General features: G+C 43.8%; 1 protein-coding gene across 13 annotated transcripts in view; it reads right to left on the bottom strand.

Annotated features, from left to right (window-relative positions):
- Positions 1–890: 890 nt before the first annotated feature.
- fam131bb (family with sequence similarity 131 member Bb) overlaps positions 891–16399 on the bottom strand; it is a 33017-nt gene continuing 17508 nt past the window's right edge. For 2 of the 13 annotated variants that reach the window (XM_049026574.1, XM_049026584.1), the window contains exons 2-9: positions 13278–13315; positions 11828–11863; positions 11132–11234; positions 9969–10193; positions 9665–9805; positions 8633–8943; positions 8249–8506; positions 5996–7007 (exon numbers count right to left, since the gene is read on the bottom strand). In XM_049026574.1, the coding sequence (XP_048882531.1) occupies positions 6777–7007; positions 8249–8506; positions 8633–8943; positions 9665–9805; positions 9969–10193; positions 11132–11234; positions 11828–11863; positions 13278–13315 (1343 nt within the window). In that variant the 3' untranslated portion in view covers positions 5996–6776. Of the gene's footprint in view, positions 3310–3427; positions 3657–5994; positions 7008–8248; positions 8507–8632; positions 8944–9664; positions 9806–9968; positions 10194–11131; positions 11235–11827; positions 13316–16399 lie in introns of those variants that run through there. The other 11 variants (XM_049026577.1, XM_049026580.1, XM_049026585.1 and 8 more) reach the window with 9 other exon arrangements.

Raw genomic sequence — 16399 nt, 5'->3', positions numbered from 1 at the left:
TTGGGGTGGAGGGGTCCGAGTGGCAGTTTGGGGACCGGGCTGTTTGTTTCTTGCGGGGGGGGGGGGGGTGGACACAGGAAGAGAGAAGAAGGGAGTCCAGGTGGAAGAGTCGCGTTGTATACAGAGTAGACATGTACATGTAAGACCCATTTTAAATTGTTTTCAAAAAAAAAAAACTTTTCATTTAGGGGTAATATTTAGCACTTATTCAGGAGCCAGATCTAAAAGGTCCTGCATAACTTGTAACATGTAAAATTGAGAATATTATTCTTCAGTATGGAGTGAGGACAGAGGCGGGCACAGGGACGTATAGAGAGGCAAGCAGGAAGCCAGTAATACTCATGCTTGCATGACAGTTCGTATTTAAAGATGGCAGTAGTATCATACAAAAAATCAGAAATCAATTAACAGATAACTGAAGACGCCGTTAAACCTCAAAATACCCCCAAGAAAAGAGATTTCGCTTCAGAGTATTTCTTATTCCTTCATACCGTCCTGTTCCAGACAAAAATAGTAGCGTAGCTTTTAGGAAGCAATATTCTTTAGTAATTCGTTTAATTTGTGTTTAAAAAAACGTTTATTATTAATCCATTTCGTAGCTGTTTTTATATCTAAAAAGTAGTTACTAGGAATTGGTGTTGGCAGTAAAGAATTTTTCTCCATAGAAAGGTACTTGAACTGAATTACTCAGATTGTTTTTGCACACATGCGTTTGCTAAGTAAATACGAACATTTCTGAAAATAATCCTGAAATATGAGGGATTTTCGCTGTCGTGTGTTGCATTATGTGGTGGAGGAGGCGCCGCCAATTTCCTTTTTCACTTAATCTACATGGAAGTAGGCCCACTTTAAGTCTTAAATATCTTTTAAACACAAATAAAATACACAGCTTCGAAAAAAAGCTAAGTATATTTTTGTCTGTTTCTATGGAGAGGCAAAATCTCTTGTAGGACAAACGAAGATGGTCTACACAAATTAAAGTTGGTTCACCCCAAATCACCCAGAAATAAATAAAGGAATATCTATCATTTTTTTTGCAGTTTTCCTGTTTGAATGTATATCAAACTTGGTCCCAGTTTGATGCAGTGGAGTACAAATGTTCAACATAAGAGTATCAAAGACAGATTGCAGCTGTCTGTTGTATTCTACAATGTTTTTTGTGCTCTACAACGAACAGGGAAACTAAAATGATATATATTCTGCCAAATCTGGGTCGGAGTACTGAAATTTCTGTTATAAAAAAAGTCACAACATTGCATAAATAGACAATCAATAAATTATTCAGTTCAAGTAAGAGTGACTTTGCGTTTCCCAGACAATCATCCAGAGCAATAAAGGTGGTTCTCAGTTAAAATGATTATATTCATCATCATTCTTGTTTATGGTTCATGCACATCAGGAAACCTGTGTAAGAAATCAGCCATTCTGGCTTCTGAGGTGCCCATACTCATACATACTCAATGGACAAGACAAGCACTGTCCCATCGCAGAAAATCCACAAACGAAGCAAGGGCAATTTGGTGCTGCTTCTGGATTTAACTGTGGTGCATATAATAATAATTATTATTAATATTCCCATTCACATAATCAGGCAAGCTGCTATTAAAATCCTTACCCATTTTCCCCTCCACTGGCAGCACAATTAAGAGACGGGATTCTCCCGAACAAGAGTTCAGACCGTGAGATAGTACAAAAATAAATAAATCATTGTAAAAGCTCAGGAACATAATTCAAAGTGACAGAAGCTGTGATTGTTCGTGTGTGCAATATTTACATCTATATGATAGAGTGGCCACGAGCCCTTTAAAACATTTTCCCGCAAATCTGTTACAATTTCGATTTATTTTCCCTAAAATCAATACTGCCCCCACAGTTTCTCTCACGCTGAATAATAATTTCATTTTATAGGTAAATGTCCTTAAGCCCAATGCCTCATTGAAGTAGGGAGATCCTGACTTGTTCCATCTCAGTCCACGTCCATGACCCGGCACCGAAATCCCAAATGTTTCCTCGTGATGTCCTTGTTTAGAGCAGCTTTGCGGCAAAATAGTTCATTTAGTTCCCAGGGTTTGTGTCTGGCTGTCGAACAGCTTCTGGTTCTTGGTGCTCCCAGAGTTTTGCAGAAGACAAAACAAAGACCATCAGAGTCTTGTTCCACGTGGATCCTTGCCCGCTTTGTCCAGCGTAAGTGCAAAGTTTCTTCCTTGTTCTCTCTCTGACTCACCAGCAAAGTACGGTATGAAGGAAACGATGTTCAGAGCATTTCATATTCATTACACTACAGTTCAGTGCAGTTTTATACTGTGTTGCACAGTACTGTTACGCACTGTCCAGCAAAGCATGCATGCAATAGAAACACATTCAGTATCAGACAATGTGCAAATAACACATTGTGCAGTAAAGTACAGTCCCGTCCAGTATAGTGCCAACAAGATAACAAGATATTAACAAATAGTACGTTTTTTTTATTGGACTCATTCGGAATGGGCTGCACTAAACTGACCAGGTCTAAAGAAAACTTGCCCTGATTCATTTTATCAATGATGTTTTTAACCACAATGTGCTAATTTAGGGAATTCACACACTTGATTAAAACTGTTTCATCCGTGTTACTGAGTGCTTCTTTTTGTGTGTGTGTGTGTGTGTGTGTGTGTGTGTGTGTGTGTGTGTGTGTGTGTGTGTGTGTGTTGCCTGTATTTTTGTGACTGAGAGTTACATGTATGGAAACCGCTTTGCAGATAAGTGGGCAGTAACACAAATTATTTGGGGAGCCAAGTGCCGTGTACATGTTCTGGAAGATGATCTACAAACATTTATCATATCTTATCTTGAATTGGATATTCGAGATTTGGAATTATTCAAAAATCGTGTTAGTGTTCTAAAGTATATATTTTTATACACATATACATGACTCATTATATGGTATTTTTGTTTTATTTTAAAAAAGTATTATAATAATTATTAATTATGACTGTTATATTTATATGTATATTATGCGCTGATGATGGAGTTCAGTCAATTGCATCATTGTAAAAAGCATGCACATATCTATCTTTTGGTTTCTTGTTTCGTTTTCTATTGCTCTCTGTTCCCTGATTCAGGTACAGTCCCTCTGTCACTCTCTCTCCATCTCCTCCACTCTTCACTCTCTCGGGGAACGCTTACTATTCAATGACATCCGGCTTCCATTAAATGTTTGTCCTTCGTTCAGTATTTTCTCTCCGCTCTTTGTTCTTCCTTCCATGAAAATTGTCTTTAAAACAATCACCAACATCACAGGGAATCATCATGGAGATAGATGTCTCACACCTGCAGAGTAGGAGATGGATAATATTTATTTTTAAAATGAATTGATTTTTAAAATTGACATTTCTGGTACTTGTATAATTTCAGCAAAGATGGAAGTATGTCTGTCCATAACACCTACCACTCAATTAGTTTGCCGCAATTGCTACTGATGCTTCCTCCAACTCTTCATCCTTTTCCTCCAAGGGCTGACTGACACAGGAAGTGACATCAGAGGGTTTCCGCTCTGTGATTGGCTCCCCGGGTGCCTGCCCTGGGCTGCTTCCTCCAGTACTGGAAGGCTCCTCTCTTGGCGCAAGTGGGGTCAAGGTTATAGCTTCAGGCTCCATACATAACGTAATTTCTTCTTCCTGTTAATATATGAACCTGGATTTAACTAAATGAAATCCAACCATTCACTATATGGTAAAAAGTATGTGGACACCCCTATTAATTAGAGGAATATTCAAATTAAGCCACGTCCATTGTTGAAACAAGTGTATAATTAAGCAGACAGTCACATAATCTCCGGCAACATACATTAGCAGCAGAATGGGTGGTTGTACAAAACAAGTTAGGGGCTTCCCACTTGGCCCATCATAGAACACCATCTTTCCAACAAGTCAGTTCACCAGATTTGTTCTGCTAGAGCTGCCCTGGTCAGCTGTAAGTGAGGTGATTGTAAAGTGAACACGTCTGAGAGTGAGTTCAGCTGTGAAGTGTGAAACTCACAGAAAGTGACCTGATCGCTCTGCATTATCACCCTGAATGGCAGCAAATCCCACCAGCAATGTTACAAGCTTTTAATGGGAAGCCTTCCCAGAAGAGCACAGGATATTACAGCAGCAAAGTGTGACCAACTTCATATTAATATCCGAGGTTTTGGAATGAGATGCTGGACAAACTGGTGTCCACATGCTTTTGGTCATATAGCGTACATACAGTACTGTTTAAAAGTCTTAGGCAGGTAAAGAAAATGATGTTTAGATTATCCTCGTGTTGGTATAAAACTATGATATTATGCCTGTCAAAGTGTGTCAGCTTTAGCCATTTCAGAACCTCTGCTAAAATCATCCTAGTATTTGCAGCGGCCGTCCAGTGCAGCCACGTATTATTTGACTTGGCCACTAGCACACCTCACACAGGTAGTCAATCTCTCACTGACTTTTTAAACCAATATATTTCATTATTTAATTGAGCTGTTGCTGAAATTTAGCAACATCATGGAAAAGCTGAGGTGTCCCTGAGGAGAAGTTTGGGAACTGAAGCGGTGTTCATCTAGCCATCCAATTAGATATCAGTAACTTTTTAGAAAACAGAAGAAAGTATTACTAGATTTTATTGTGTTACTCTTAATTTGCACATGTTCTATTGTTAAATTGTGATTTTTGTTCTAAGCCAAAGTACACTTGCTACCCAGATAAACAGCTTTAAACATTTCTTTGGACTGCCTAAGACTTTTGCACATTACTGTATATTCATAGCTTCCGGGATAGACTCTGGACCCCCCGCGACCCAGTAGGATAAGCGGTTTGGAAAATGGATGGATGGATGGATGGATGGATGTATATACATATGTTTCTCCTCCAAGATGGATTTGCGTGTGATGATAGAGAACATCAAAGTCAATAATTTATGACTTCAACAGAACATATAATCATCATTTTCCAGTTGCCATTTAGTTGAAAGGAAATATATAGATAAATACAGTAAGTGCAGTCAACTAATAAATAGTTATTTATGGGGGGGGGTTGGGTTTGCTGAAAATCACTTTTACAAGCACTGCAGCTCGACACTTTCATACACATACAGTGCTGGTCATCACTGCATAGGGAGCTTGATGGAGGTCGAGGCAAAGCTGTGTTTCTTCACAGGAAGGCTGAGCTCCACACCGGCAGTAATGCACTGTATCAGTTACTAAGATGATATGACAGGTCAGGCACTACCTGTCCCTCCCTGCTCCTCGCTTCTCTTACAGATGTCCCTGAGGACACCAGGAGGTGTTGGATAATTAAGAGTCTCTTACATCTTAGAAATCTACACATAATGATAATGAAATTGTAACTGGAAGCAGTATTATGATTGTTAACGTGCATACAGTGTAATATACAACAGACCAGCTTTAGCTGAATTCAAATTCATTTCATTATATACTAACTACATTATATTCCCCATGATCATTGGAAAGACTAGTTAGCATTGATTTTATTAATATGTTAAGTTAAATGTGCAGCTGATAGAATTTTACAGAATCCAGTTGCAAAATAAACATGGCTATATTTGAATATGACTTTTTTCATCCAGCTCTATAAATTGCAGAAAACACATAACATAAACAAAAATATAGATAACTCCAAAGCATGATATACAAATGTTGTTTACTATATTGTACCATATTACATGTTTTAATAATTCATTTTATGAGACTATATATCTCATTATATTTTTGCATATATCTATGCAGTGATAATATAAAATACATCCATCTATTTTCTATACTTGCTTGTCCTATGCAGGGTTGCAAAGCCAATCCTGGATACTATTGGCACAAGACAGGGAATAACCCAGCACTGGGCGCCAACCCATCACAGGGCACACACACATACATACAGTGGAATATCCACTTAGTTCAGCATGTTTTTGGATTGTGGGGGGTGGGGGGGGAGGGGGCAGCGGACGTTTTACTACAGCATACAATCCTCCTCCCCCCACACACACACACACACACGCGCGCATGCGCAGCAGAGACTCAAACGCTTGAGGCAACAGTGCTAACCGCTCCACCACTGTCCCACCCAACATAAAAAAACAATCAAAATTAATTAAACATACACTATATAGAGAGATAGAGCTTTGGAAAAAAATTGAGACCACAGCAAAATTTTCAGTTTCACTCATTCCTCAATTTATGGAAATGCTTCTGTGTCACATATACATTTTTTGTAAACTCCAATCTGGCTCTTCTCTGTTTCTTATTAATGAAAGGTCTCTTCTTTGCTTTATGGGACTTCAGTCCTGTTTCTAGGAGCCTGATATGAACTGTCCTAGCTGTGCACTTCATACCTGCACTTAATGTTTCCCATTCATTTTGAAGGTCACTTGAGATCATCCGGTGATTTATGAGGCACTGTTGGATAAGCTGACAGTCATCTCTACCATTAGAATGTTGTTTCAGCCCTTTACATGACTGGTTTCTAGTCGTCCCCAGTGTCTCCTGCTTCACCATGTTCTTGTGTACTGCGGTCTTATAAATTTTGAGCCAGGTAGCAACCTACTGCTCAGCGTAGCCTTCTGATAGCAGAACCATGATTAAACCAGGATTTAAAAATGCAGATTAAACAAATATATAGAGTGATCTCTTAATTTTTTCCAGAGCTGTATAGAGATTGTTCTTCGTAACACGCATTATGCTGGCCAACCAAGACCAAGTGAGGAACCAAGCCTGGCTCGGGTGCTGGTTATGCAATTTTAATGATTGTTCCTTTTCAGCATTATCTAGTATGTTTTCTAAAAGTAAGTCTAAAGTTTACTAGTGCTGTTATTGTGTGAGTTGTCCATGTGCACTTTGAGCCAATCATAATCATTTTTCGTCCCTGCTGTTGGACACACTCATAGACAGTGTGGCACATTTGGGAAAAATTCAGCCAAATGAGTGCCAAGCTGGTACAGAAAATGGATGGATGGATGGATGGATGGATGGATGGATGGATGGATGGGATGAGCTAAGGAGGAGAAAAGTAAACAAGAATTGGTCACCAAAAGACATTGGTCTTCTGCTGTATGGAAATATTTTGGATTCGATAGAGACAATACTGAGCAAAAGCAAGTGATTTTTTTCACACTTTGTGTCTGTTGACAACTCAGGGCAACACCACCAGCTTATCTGACACTCTGTTAGTAGATAATAAGTTCCATTTGGCTATAGTTTATTTTGTGTAAAAGTTTCAAGACCTTTTTTTTTTATAAATGTCTTAATATTTATCTCAAATAATTAAAAGACCACAATGTGAACTTTTTTCACTAGCGTTCAGCATAACTCAATGCACACAATATGTTCACAAAATATAATTATACATAGATGTCATATTTTCTTAGGCAATTAAACAATTGTCTTAGGACACAGGAACTGCAGAAAGTTAAGCTAAATAATTTAAGTCAAAGTCATAACAAAGAAAGGCTACCCTACTCCAAGAGGCTAAAGGGCTAACTTTGCATTTCATGAATCCATGGATGTCTTCTTTTGAGTTGTTGTCGCATTGCAGTCATGTTGGTGTGATATTAGAGTTCTGTGACGACTGCATTTTCATTCACTTTTAATGTGCAGTGCTCCCACACATCTTAGGCTTTCGCAACTCTTTCTATTTGAACCCAAAACCTCATAAGGCTCCGCCTTCCTTCCATGAAACTGATGCTTTTTTTAAAAAAAAAATCAAGTCAGAATTTAACCGAGTAATCACGACAGCTCTATTTGAAATGAATTTACTTTAATCAAAAATGCAAAAATGAAAAATAAGATCTCAAAATCTTACATTTCACTCCTTAAAATTAATTATTAATTTGAATAATTTCATTTAGCTGTTAAAAATGGAACTGCAGCAGGTGCCTTTGTGCTAATAGGCTGTTCCCTTTATGCGATGATTTATTAAATTGATAGAGCTAATAAATTTTTACTTAGTCAACATCAATCAGCCCTTAAGTTTTCAGTACAGTTAGGATGGTCTGTTTAACATTAATGTGACCAAATTTATATTGGGCAAATGCCAACCAACCAGAGAATTTTTCATTATTTTAAATACAAAGGAAGTTAGCCAAAAATGTTTTAAGATGACCAAACATCCTGCTCTATAGAGAATTCCTTGGCCCATCTCATTGGAACTGGCACTGGAGCCAAATCACATTAGAATTAACTATGACCTTCAAATGCAAAACATTAGCATGCAGCATAAAACCATGAAATGCTAACCTTGATCTCCTCCTCTTCCTGTTGCTCTAGTAGTGGTTCGTTCTCTGTTGTACTCTCTTCGACTCCAGTCACTGCCAAACCCCCTTCGCCTGCTGACACACCCACATACCCGCCAACTTCGCCCTGATAGGCCTCAATCTGCCCTGCTCCCCACAAGTCGACCAATGGGGGGTGGGAGGGCGGAGCCAGACTATGGATGGTGCTGTTGGGTGTGGCTTGCAGGGAGTGTGTAGCGCTGTGTAGCCTGTGTTCCAGGGACTAAAAAGAATGCCAGACGTGTAAAACTGTGCAGAATTGACTCAAAATCCCATCTGCAACCACAACGGCTGTGTACATATTTTCTGCCCATTCAACGGATAGAGCATGAATGTAACTTGCTTTCACCTGTTGTTGCTGATACTGCAGCAGTTGCTGTTGCTGGTAGTGCTGTATTTGCTGCAGCTGCTGTATTTGCTGCAATTGGCTCTGCTGTAAGTTGAACTGCTGCTGTTGCTGATGTGTCAGATAGTGCGCAGTGCTGCCCTCGTACCCTTCGGGTCCAGCCGCCATGACGTAAGAGCCAGCAGCCGGGGAGGCCACTCCTGACGGCTCGTTGCTAATCGGCTCCCAGGCGTCAGAGGAGGAGAGACAGTAGAGACCTTGCGAGACGTACGTGTGCGGCCAGACCTCGGCAGAGGAGTGGTGAAGGATCTGGTCTGGGAGGAAATGTGGGGGTGTGTTAAGTTCCAGAAGCATAGATTGAAATGGCTGATCACAGTAGTACAGTATATTCCATCCATCTTCTAAGCCCTTATCCTGGTCAGGGTCACTAGGAGGGCACAAGGCAGTGCTACACAGTGGATGGGAGGCTAGTCCATCTCAGGGCAAGTTCAATATATTGAATTTTCACATATCAAGTTTTCCAGCATTTGTAGCATTACTTTTGCTGTACTGCTGTCACCAGCCATCATAAGGAGAATTTATCAAACAGAGATGAGCTGCGTAAAGCTGGCTTATTCACCAGTGCGAGCTCCCAGTAACGCCACAGACAGATATGACGAATTAAGCTGATGCTTTCTAGAGGACGCCGCCTCCCAATCATTTATTTGCTGCGCAGACTGTCTGGCATTTCTGATTGCCTCAGACAATGTGCTGAATCGTTACAATAATCTAATAATGCAATTTGCTAAATATACTGATTTCATATTTGAAAAAAGAACTTGGTAAATAACCTTGAGTTGAATTCTATTTTGACATGAAATTTCCAAGAAGTCATTTGTTCTGATTAATGTTATTTAATGCCTATTTTTTCCATACTGTTTCACTGACTCTCCTCTCCCAGAGTGTCTTACAAGGGGATTTGATTTCGTTTGCTGCAGTTTGGAATCAAACACAGGTAAGCAGACATCGTGCCGTCCGCTGCGGCCCGACGGATACCTCTGCTGGTGATGCTCTCCTGGTTGACCTCGCTGAGGTGAGCTACACTGCCCTGGTTGGAACCGGCACTTAAGCTCTCCCCGTCCATGGAGGTCCAAGCCAGTAGGGTAGCTTCTGAGATGGCAAACTGCTGCATCACTCCTGTGGGAGGAAGGCGAGAGAGCAGATGTGGGTTTCGTCCTCCTTGGCCAGAAGCAATGACGGTTCGTGAAGGTGGAACGAGAAACGGACTCAGTGGGAACCGGAGAGAAAGATATGGAGATATGGAGGTGGATTTCTGGCGGCTGTGGGGGGGGCGGCTCACCGGCTGCAAAACGAGCCTCCTTCTCGCCATCGCTCAGGTCACTATAGGCGTCATTCTCCAGCTTCCTCTCGCGCTCTCGCTCCCGGTTCAGGTGGGTGCGGCCGGCGCTCCCCCCCGCCCCGATGGTCTGCATGCCCCAGCTCTGCCATTCGATCATGTGGGCGACACGACCCTGTGCCATGGCAGTGGGCTTGGTCACTTTGTCCTTCATGGAACGCGTCACACCTGAGAGGCGCCATTTTGGGACAGATGGGCGTGGCACAGAAGGGAGAGGCCGGCGATTGGATGACAGAGACAGCAAGAGAGAGAAGGAGATAGAGAGTGGTGGAGGGAGACAGATGAAGATTGTTAATATCATAGAAATATCTCCTGGTCAGACTTCTACAGTGAAGAGTCTGTGTGATGATGCGTGCTGGGTAATGGGGTTAGTTTAAGTGCAGAGATAGCAATTTGCTGATATCCAATGATAAAGGCTATGCTTCCCAGAAGTGCATTAAGAAATTATGTTGTATATTAAATCATGGTGGCTAGAAATGGGCAGTGATGAATGAAACTTTTTGGCTTGTTGACATAACACCTATTAAACTGCACCTGACAGTGACACGCTCGACCCAGCACTTTACCTTTATTTAAATGGAATATCTTAATCAAGTCATTGTGTTTTATATTTAGGTAGCTGTCGGTATATATCTAAAAACTGACTATATATCTGAGACACGTCCCTTTAAATGATTGGTCGGCGGATTTGATGACCATGAACAAATGGGTAATGCGGTTATGGATACTGGATCACTTGATACTACAATAACACTACGGCTAGGAACAGGTATACATAAAAAAACAGTACAGTAACACTGACTAATTTGCCACTACAACTCACAACAACTACACAGAAGCCAACCACCATACACTACATTTCCCACCCAATTTTAACAACAAGCCACATGAAGATGCATTGTGGGTAGTGTATTTCTTTCTTTGGATTTTGAGGATTGACTTGATCCCATCAATGACTACAATAGTCATTGACATGCATTTTCCATGGAGGTAGGAAGTGATACAGGGTACCCACAAGGGGCCATGTTGGCTCCTTCCTCTGACACCAAGCTCTGCCGGACCGGAGCCAACATGGTAGATTTACCAGTCACAGGACAGACACACACCTGACACACCTGTCAGAGAGGACTTAGCCAGAGCACCAATCCCATAGGCGTTGGAGTTTCGCTTCAGGCGAGGAAGGATGGAGGTGGTGTCCTCCATAGAAAGCTGAAAGGAGCGAGGAGTATACAGATGGATACAGGGAAAAAAAAACGCAGAGAGAACGGGTGGGTCGGGGGGGTGCAAACCCCACAAGAGATGGCGGCAGCGGTGGGGGGAGGGGTTTTATTTGTGAGGAGGGGAAACAGGGATGCCGGGAGGAGTAATTAGGAAAAAGTCAGCGTAAGATGGTGGAAATGAGCAAAATAACACAGAAAGAGTGAGTGGGGGGGAGAGAAGGGGGTGTTTAAATACAGCAGAAAATCCTAAATGGACAGAAGGACACGGAAACAGATCTACGTAGAAAATATCTATGTTTCCCATAGACATCGTGAGCAGCCTGCCCCTTGTCCGCTTTGAAGTGGTCTTACTGAGAATGAGGCTTTTAGTCTGACACACGTGTGACTGTGAGAGAGTAAACAGAAAGTGCACAGAGACTGTTCTAAGCACTACGGTACAGCAGCACGGCACCAGCAGAGAGGTAAAGAGAGAGAAAAGGACAGATATAGGAGGGCAGGAAGGGAGGCGGGTAAAATGTACGTTACCTAAGGCGAGAGTTAGAAAATAAAAAGAATGGAGGAATGATATTCACGAAGACTTACATTGATTCCTTCCCATGAAAAGTCTGTACGGCCATGCTGAGAGAGGAAGAGGAGAGAGAGGGAAAGGCAAGGGCACAGGAAAGAAGGAAGAGGACAGCAGGGATTGGAACAGCAGGAGGAAGATTTAAAGGCATGCGAGCAAGGAGGGGGGGAGGGGGGAGGTAGGTCAGAGACAGAGACAGTAAGAAAGAAAGAAAGAAGGAAGGAAAGAAAGCAAGAAAGAAAGAAAGAAAGGGAGGAAGAGGAAAGTTAAAAATAGAGTGGCAGAAAGAGGGACAGACTGAAAGACAGATCAGTCCATAGTACACACGGCGATGGTGCCATTTGGCCATATGCAAGTTTCCGGTCGCGGGTTCCTCTACCGACGTCACAGCAAAAGGGGCAGGACTAAAACCCAGGGCCAATGGGCATGGAGTGGGTGGGTCCCAGACAGGCCAGAACAGGAGAGGGCAGGTCACAGAGAGGCCAGGGCAGGAGAGGGTGCCCATAGTGCACCTTATGCTAGCCTCATTTCCAGGTCAACCGACAGCTCGAAGGTAATGCTGATGACAGTGTCTGTAGGCCTCCAGAGGTACTGTGGGATGGTGCAGATTAAACACAGAGGCCTGCGGGTTGGCCGCTTCATGCCGAACGGTCTGCAGCGTGGCCTCATCCGCAAACGGATGTCAGGTACTGCTTCTGTGACCCGGTCACAGCCGGGCAGGCGGTGGTCACCGACCCAGCCCGCCCTGGGTTAACTCTCAGTGACACGCACCACCTCGACAGGTCGGCATGAGGTCGTGTCCCTCAGGGACTTCAGTTTCCCAGGCCTGTAAAAACCAGAGCGCCACTGACCAACCGGGAGTGGAGAAAGACACTGGGAAAGGGAGTCACAAGGAAGGGGTGTGGCCACACTGAAAGGATGGAGCTGCAAATAAGGGGCGGGGTCATGAAGAATGGGCGGCACCATATAGAACAGGGGCACAAAGAAGTCACTAATAATAAGTGGGCCTGCAAAGAATGGGCAGGGCTGCAAAGAAGGGGTGTAATCACATGGATGGGAGGGGCCACAAAGCAGCAGGGGGGCACGTGACATGGGGCGGTGAGATGTGGGCAGTCACAGCCACGGCCAATGTTGGGCTTTGGCCGACGCAGCCCAAGGAGCAGTGCAAGATGCATGATCGAGCTCCCCTGCTCACAGCATGGTAGCTGTGTTCGCAGCTCAAGCAGTGGGCTGCTAACTTCCATAAATAGACACTCCCGTCTTCCTGGGGTAAAGCTGGAGTCTCCCTGGCGGCCATTTTGGATCAAGATTCTCAAAGTGTGATTGTGGGAGGTGGAGGGATTGCAGCCGGAGCTGACGTCACACAGGGATAGACCTCGCAGCAGCAGGATGCTGCTCCATTCAATGTCACACCGGATTCATTAGGAGAAAATAAAAGCCACTGGTATATAAACGTTAATGGCCTACCTGTTCCCCATCCTTCTGTACTGGAACTCCGTCCGCCGCTAGCAACAGGAAGGAGAGGGAGAAGAGCCACACGTTTACAGGTTTATATAGAAATTACAGCGACCATACAGTGAAGCATCAGGGTGTCTGTTAGTAAGAAGGAGCTTTTTTGGTGCAGGTCCTCACACAGTAATAGTAATGGCCTCAAATGGACGCCGTGTGTTTACAGCTGATGTCACACACAGCATCAGCAAGGAGGGAGGAAGCCAAGAAGCAGCAGCACCAACAGTTTAGTTTAACAAATGAGTTCATCAGTGGAGTCCATTTTTTTTCCTCTCGGTCCAATCTTAATTAAAACATAACTTAATTATAGAGGTCTTTCTGGTAATTAAGTTTAAATACAGTATGGTCTCTGGGCAATTTTTTTTCAATCAGTGTATGGTCTCTGAAGATGGGAGTTAGTCAGCTGAGCTAGAAAGATTACTAAATGACACGGGTTTAAAATCAAGGCGACGCTCAGTCGGGCCTGGTAAACGGATACCCTGAAGGGTCTGTCTGTCATTGATAGCCTGGAATGCCTCTCTGCTATATTCACTTGTTCTGTTTATGAAGACAAAATGTAGCACAGTCAAAAGGCTCGCCACCCTGCCCACATCTTACAAGGCCCATTAATAAACAGACCAATGAGATTCGATAAAGGCCTGATCTCAGCCAATCCCACTCTTGGTCACATGACCACTTGTGAGTGACAGCTGTTGAAATGGCATGTACTGATCCGATCTGTGATAACGGGAGCTACAGAGAGGTGGATAGGGAATGGGCTGAGGATGGATCTACGTTACTGCGAGCGTCAGGAGATCACACAGCGTCTTGGTCTCCAACAATATGATGCACAGCCGAGACGCATTCTCACTTCTGAGTTCATCACGAAAGCAGTCATACTTTTCCAGTGCATGTGTAGAACGAGCAAAACAACAGTGCGCTCAGAGAGGTCTGTGTGTCGGGCTTTCGGGTAGAGCACCATCCAGCTCGATATCGTCGCCTCGCTGGCGGAGACATGGTGGACGAGGCTCGATCCACGTATAAGCGAGCTGCTGGATGCCGGCCCGCTGACACACCAGGTAGGTCTGCGCCTGACCGCCGCATCCGGGCAGGATGTTGACACTCGCCACGGGCCGGAAGAAGGTGGTGGGGGGGGACGGGGGTCACAGGGCTCCTCCCCCTGCTGCCCCCACCGCTCTCTCCAAACATCACATCAGTGATAGGCTGGAAGGAAGTGGGAGGCCTGACTCATGAGGGCCGGGCGTTGGGAGAGGCTGGGTTGCACTGCAGGGAGCAGCTGACGATGGTAGCGGGCAGCGGGCGGCGGGCGGCGCACTCAGACCAGAGCCATTTGGCCGCCGCAGTAAAACATTTCTTGGCACACGGTTTCAGACGCTGATGTTTATGGATTAAAAACAAGCCTTGTCTGCGGTGGATTGTTGATAGCAAGAGAGCTGGGAGAAGGGTGCAGGCAAGCAGCCCCCAGGGGCCGCCCGGAGCCCCCCACACAAGACGTGGAAGGAGCCACCTCCTGGAAAAACCTGCAGCAAACACACAAATTCTCGCACAGCCCCCAAGAAACACTCCGCAGAACTGCTGTGCTCGACACAGGCTTGCTCAAGAGCGCCATTAGCGTGACTCTGGGTTCATTCGAATGCTTTTAAGAGACGATGGATAAATTGGGTCTAAACCTGCTTAGTGCCTGCGTTCCTTGTGGTAACATTTCATCAATGACAGCAATTTCGATTACAATCTGGCCTTGACAATGCACTAATATCTACGTTCCCAGCAGCAGTGGCTCCAATGAAACTCTCCAGTTGCATAGCACTGCATATTATTATAATTTCACCACCCACACGTTTGTTCCCTGTGTCTGAGTCATGGGTTTGTGTCACTGATAATTGCCCCCCACCCTAGTCCTATCTCCTCTACTCCTTCCCCATGGTCAGGACATTATTCAATCACCTGTTATGTGTTTGTGCACCTATGTGTCAGAATGTCAGCAAATCAATGTATCAGTCAGCTCTGGTACTACTGCACTGTTCGGAAATCAGTCATTAGGTGACTGAATCAGCGGGTGAACATGTCACTGTGCCGGTTGAAGGACGCAGTACCGTTGCGATGTGTGCGTGTCAGTCAGTCAGCAGTTTTAATCAAATCGATATCAGGGAATCCCTCGGTAAGGCAATATCATAAAGACAGTCAAATGGAACAGGACCGAGCTGAGACGTGTACACAAACGGTGACGGCAAGAAATACGACCGCGCAAATGAACATAGAACAACTAAATTAAATATATATATATATAAAAAACACTCATGATCATTCAGTTTTTACCCCGCAGCCTTATGTATCACGCCACACTAAATATTTGGCAATATCTGCAAATATTTGCATTGGATGCATTGCACGTTTACAACAAAATGACAGTCTGCAGAATTGGAAATATCTGAATATCTGTAAACAATGCCATCTAGAAGGTAATATGGTCACGCGAAATGCTGGGTTATATGCACGGATGGGAGACTTTCACTGCGATCTCACATGGCGATGCACTCAAATCCAGCGTTTTAGAGCAACATTATGAGCCTTTGATCGCCTTCCAAAGTAGCCTCTCGGTAATAGTGAATGCGATTTAGCCATTTCAGCATCTCCTCACCGCCGGCACCGTAGGGCTGGTGCAGCTTGACGAAGAAGCGATTTGGCCGTATCAGGGAAATGCTGCATGGCGCACAGTTTTTAAGGGGGCTGATTTTCACGGCCCCGGTGTTATAAATGATCCCTGTCTGCGGTAGCTTGCGATCAATAACGGATGGTGTTATGAGCTCCGTTATTAGTACATTGTCAAAGTATCTAAGCCCAGGTAACTGAACTCTGAAGTTTGTGTATGAGATGATGCCTGGTATGTTAACATTAACGTGAGTCAGATCCTCCACGCTCGTTTTCAAGCAGGGGTATCCCTCGAATTACTCCATTTTCTCGGTACTGTTTGAAATAACACACCGCGGGGCTCTGGATCACCTCATTCATGTTAATTAACTTTTAATTCCAGATTATGCTCAGTGACAGTCAAACTTAATCTTATATAGGCCTAGTTAACG

This window comes from Brienomyrus brachyistius, chromosome 9 (genome assembly GCF_023856365.1).
Source record: "Brienomyrus brachyistius isolate T26 chromosome 9, BBRACH_0.4, whole genome shotgun sequence".
NCBI lineage: Eukaryota > Metazoa > Chordata > Actinopteri > Osteoglossiformes > Mormyridae > Brienomyrus > Brienomyrus brachyistius.
Note: the sequence above shows the minus strand (reverse complement) of the source record. Positions and strands in the feature narration are given on the sequence as shown.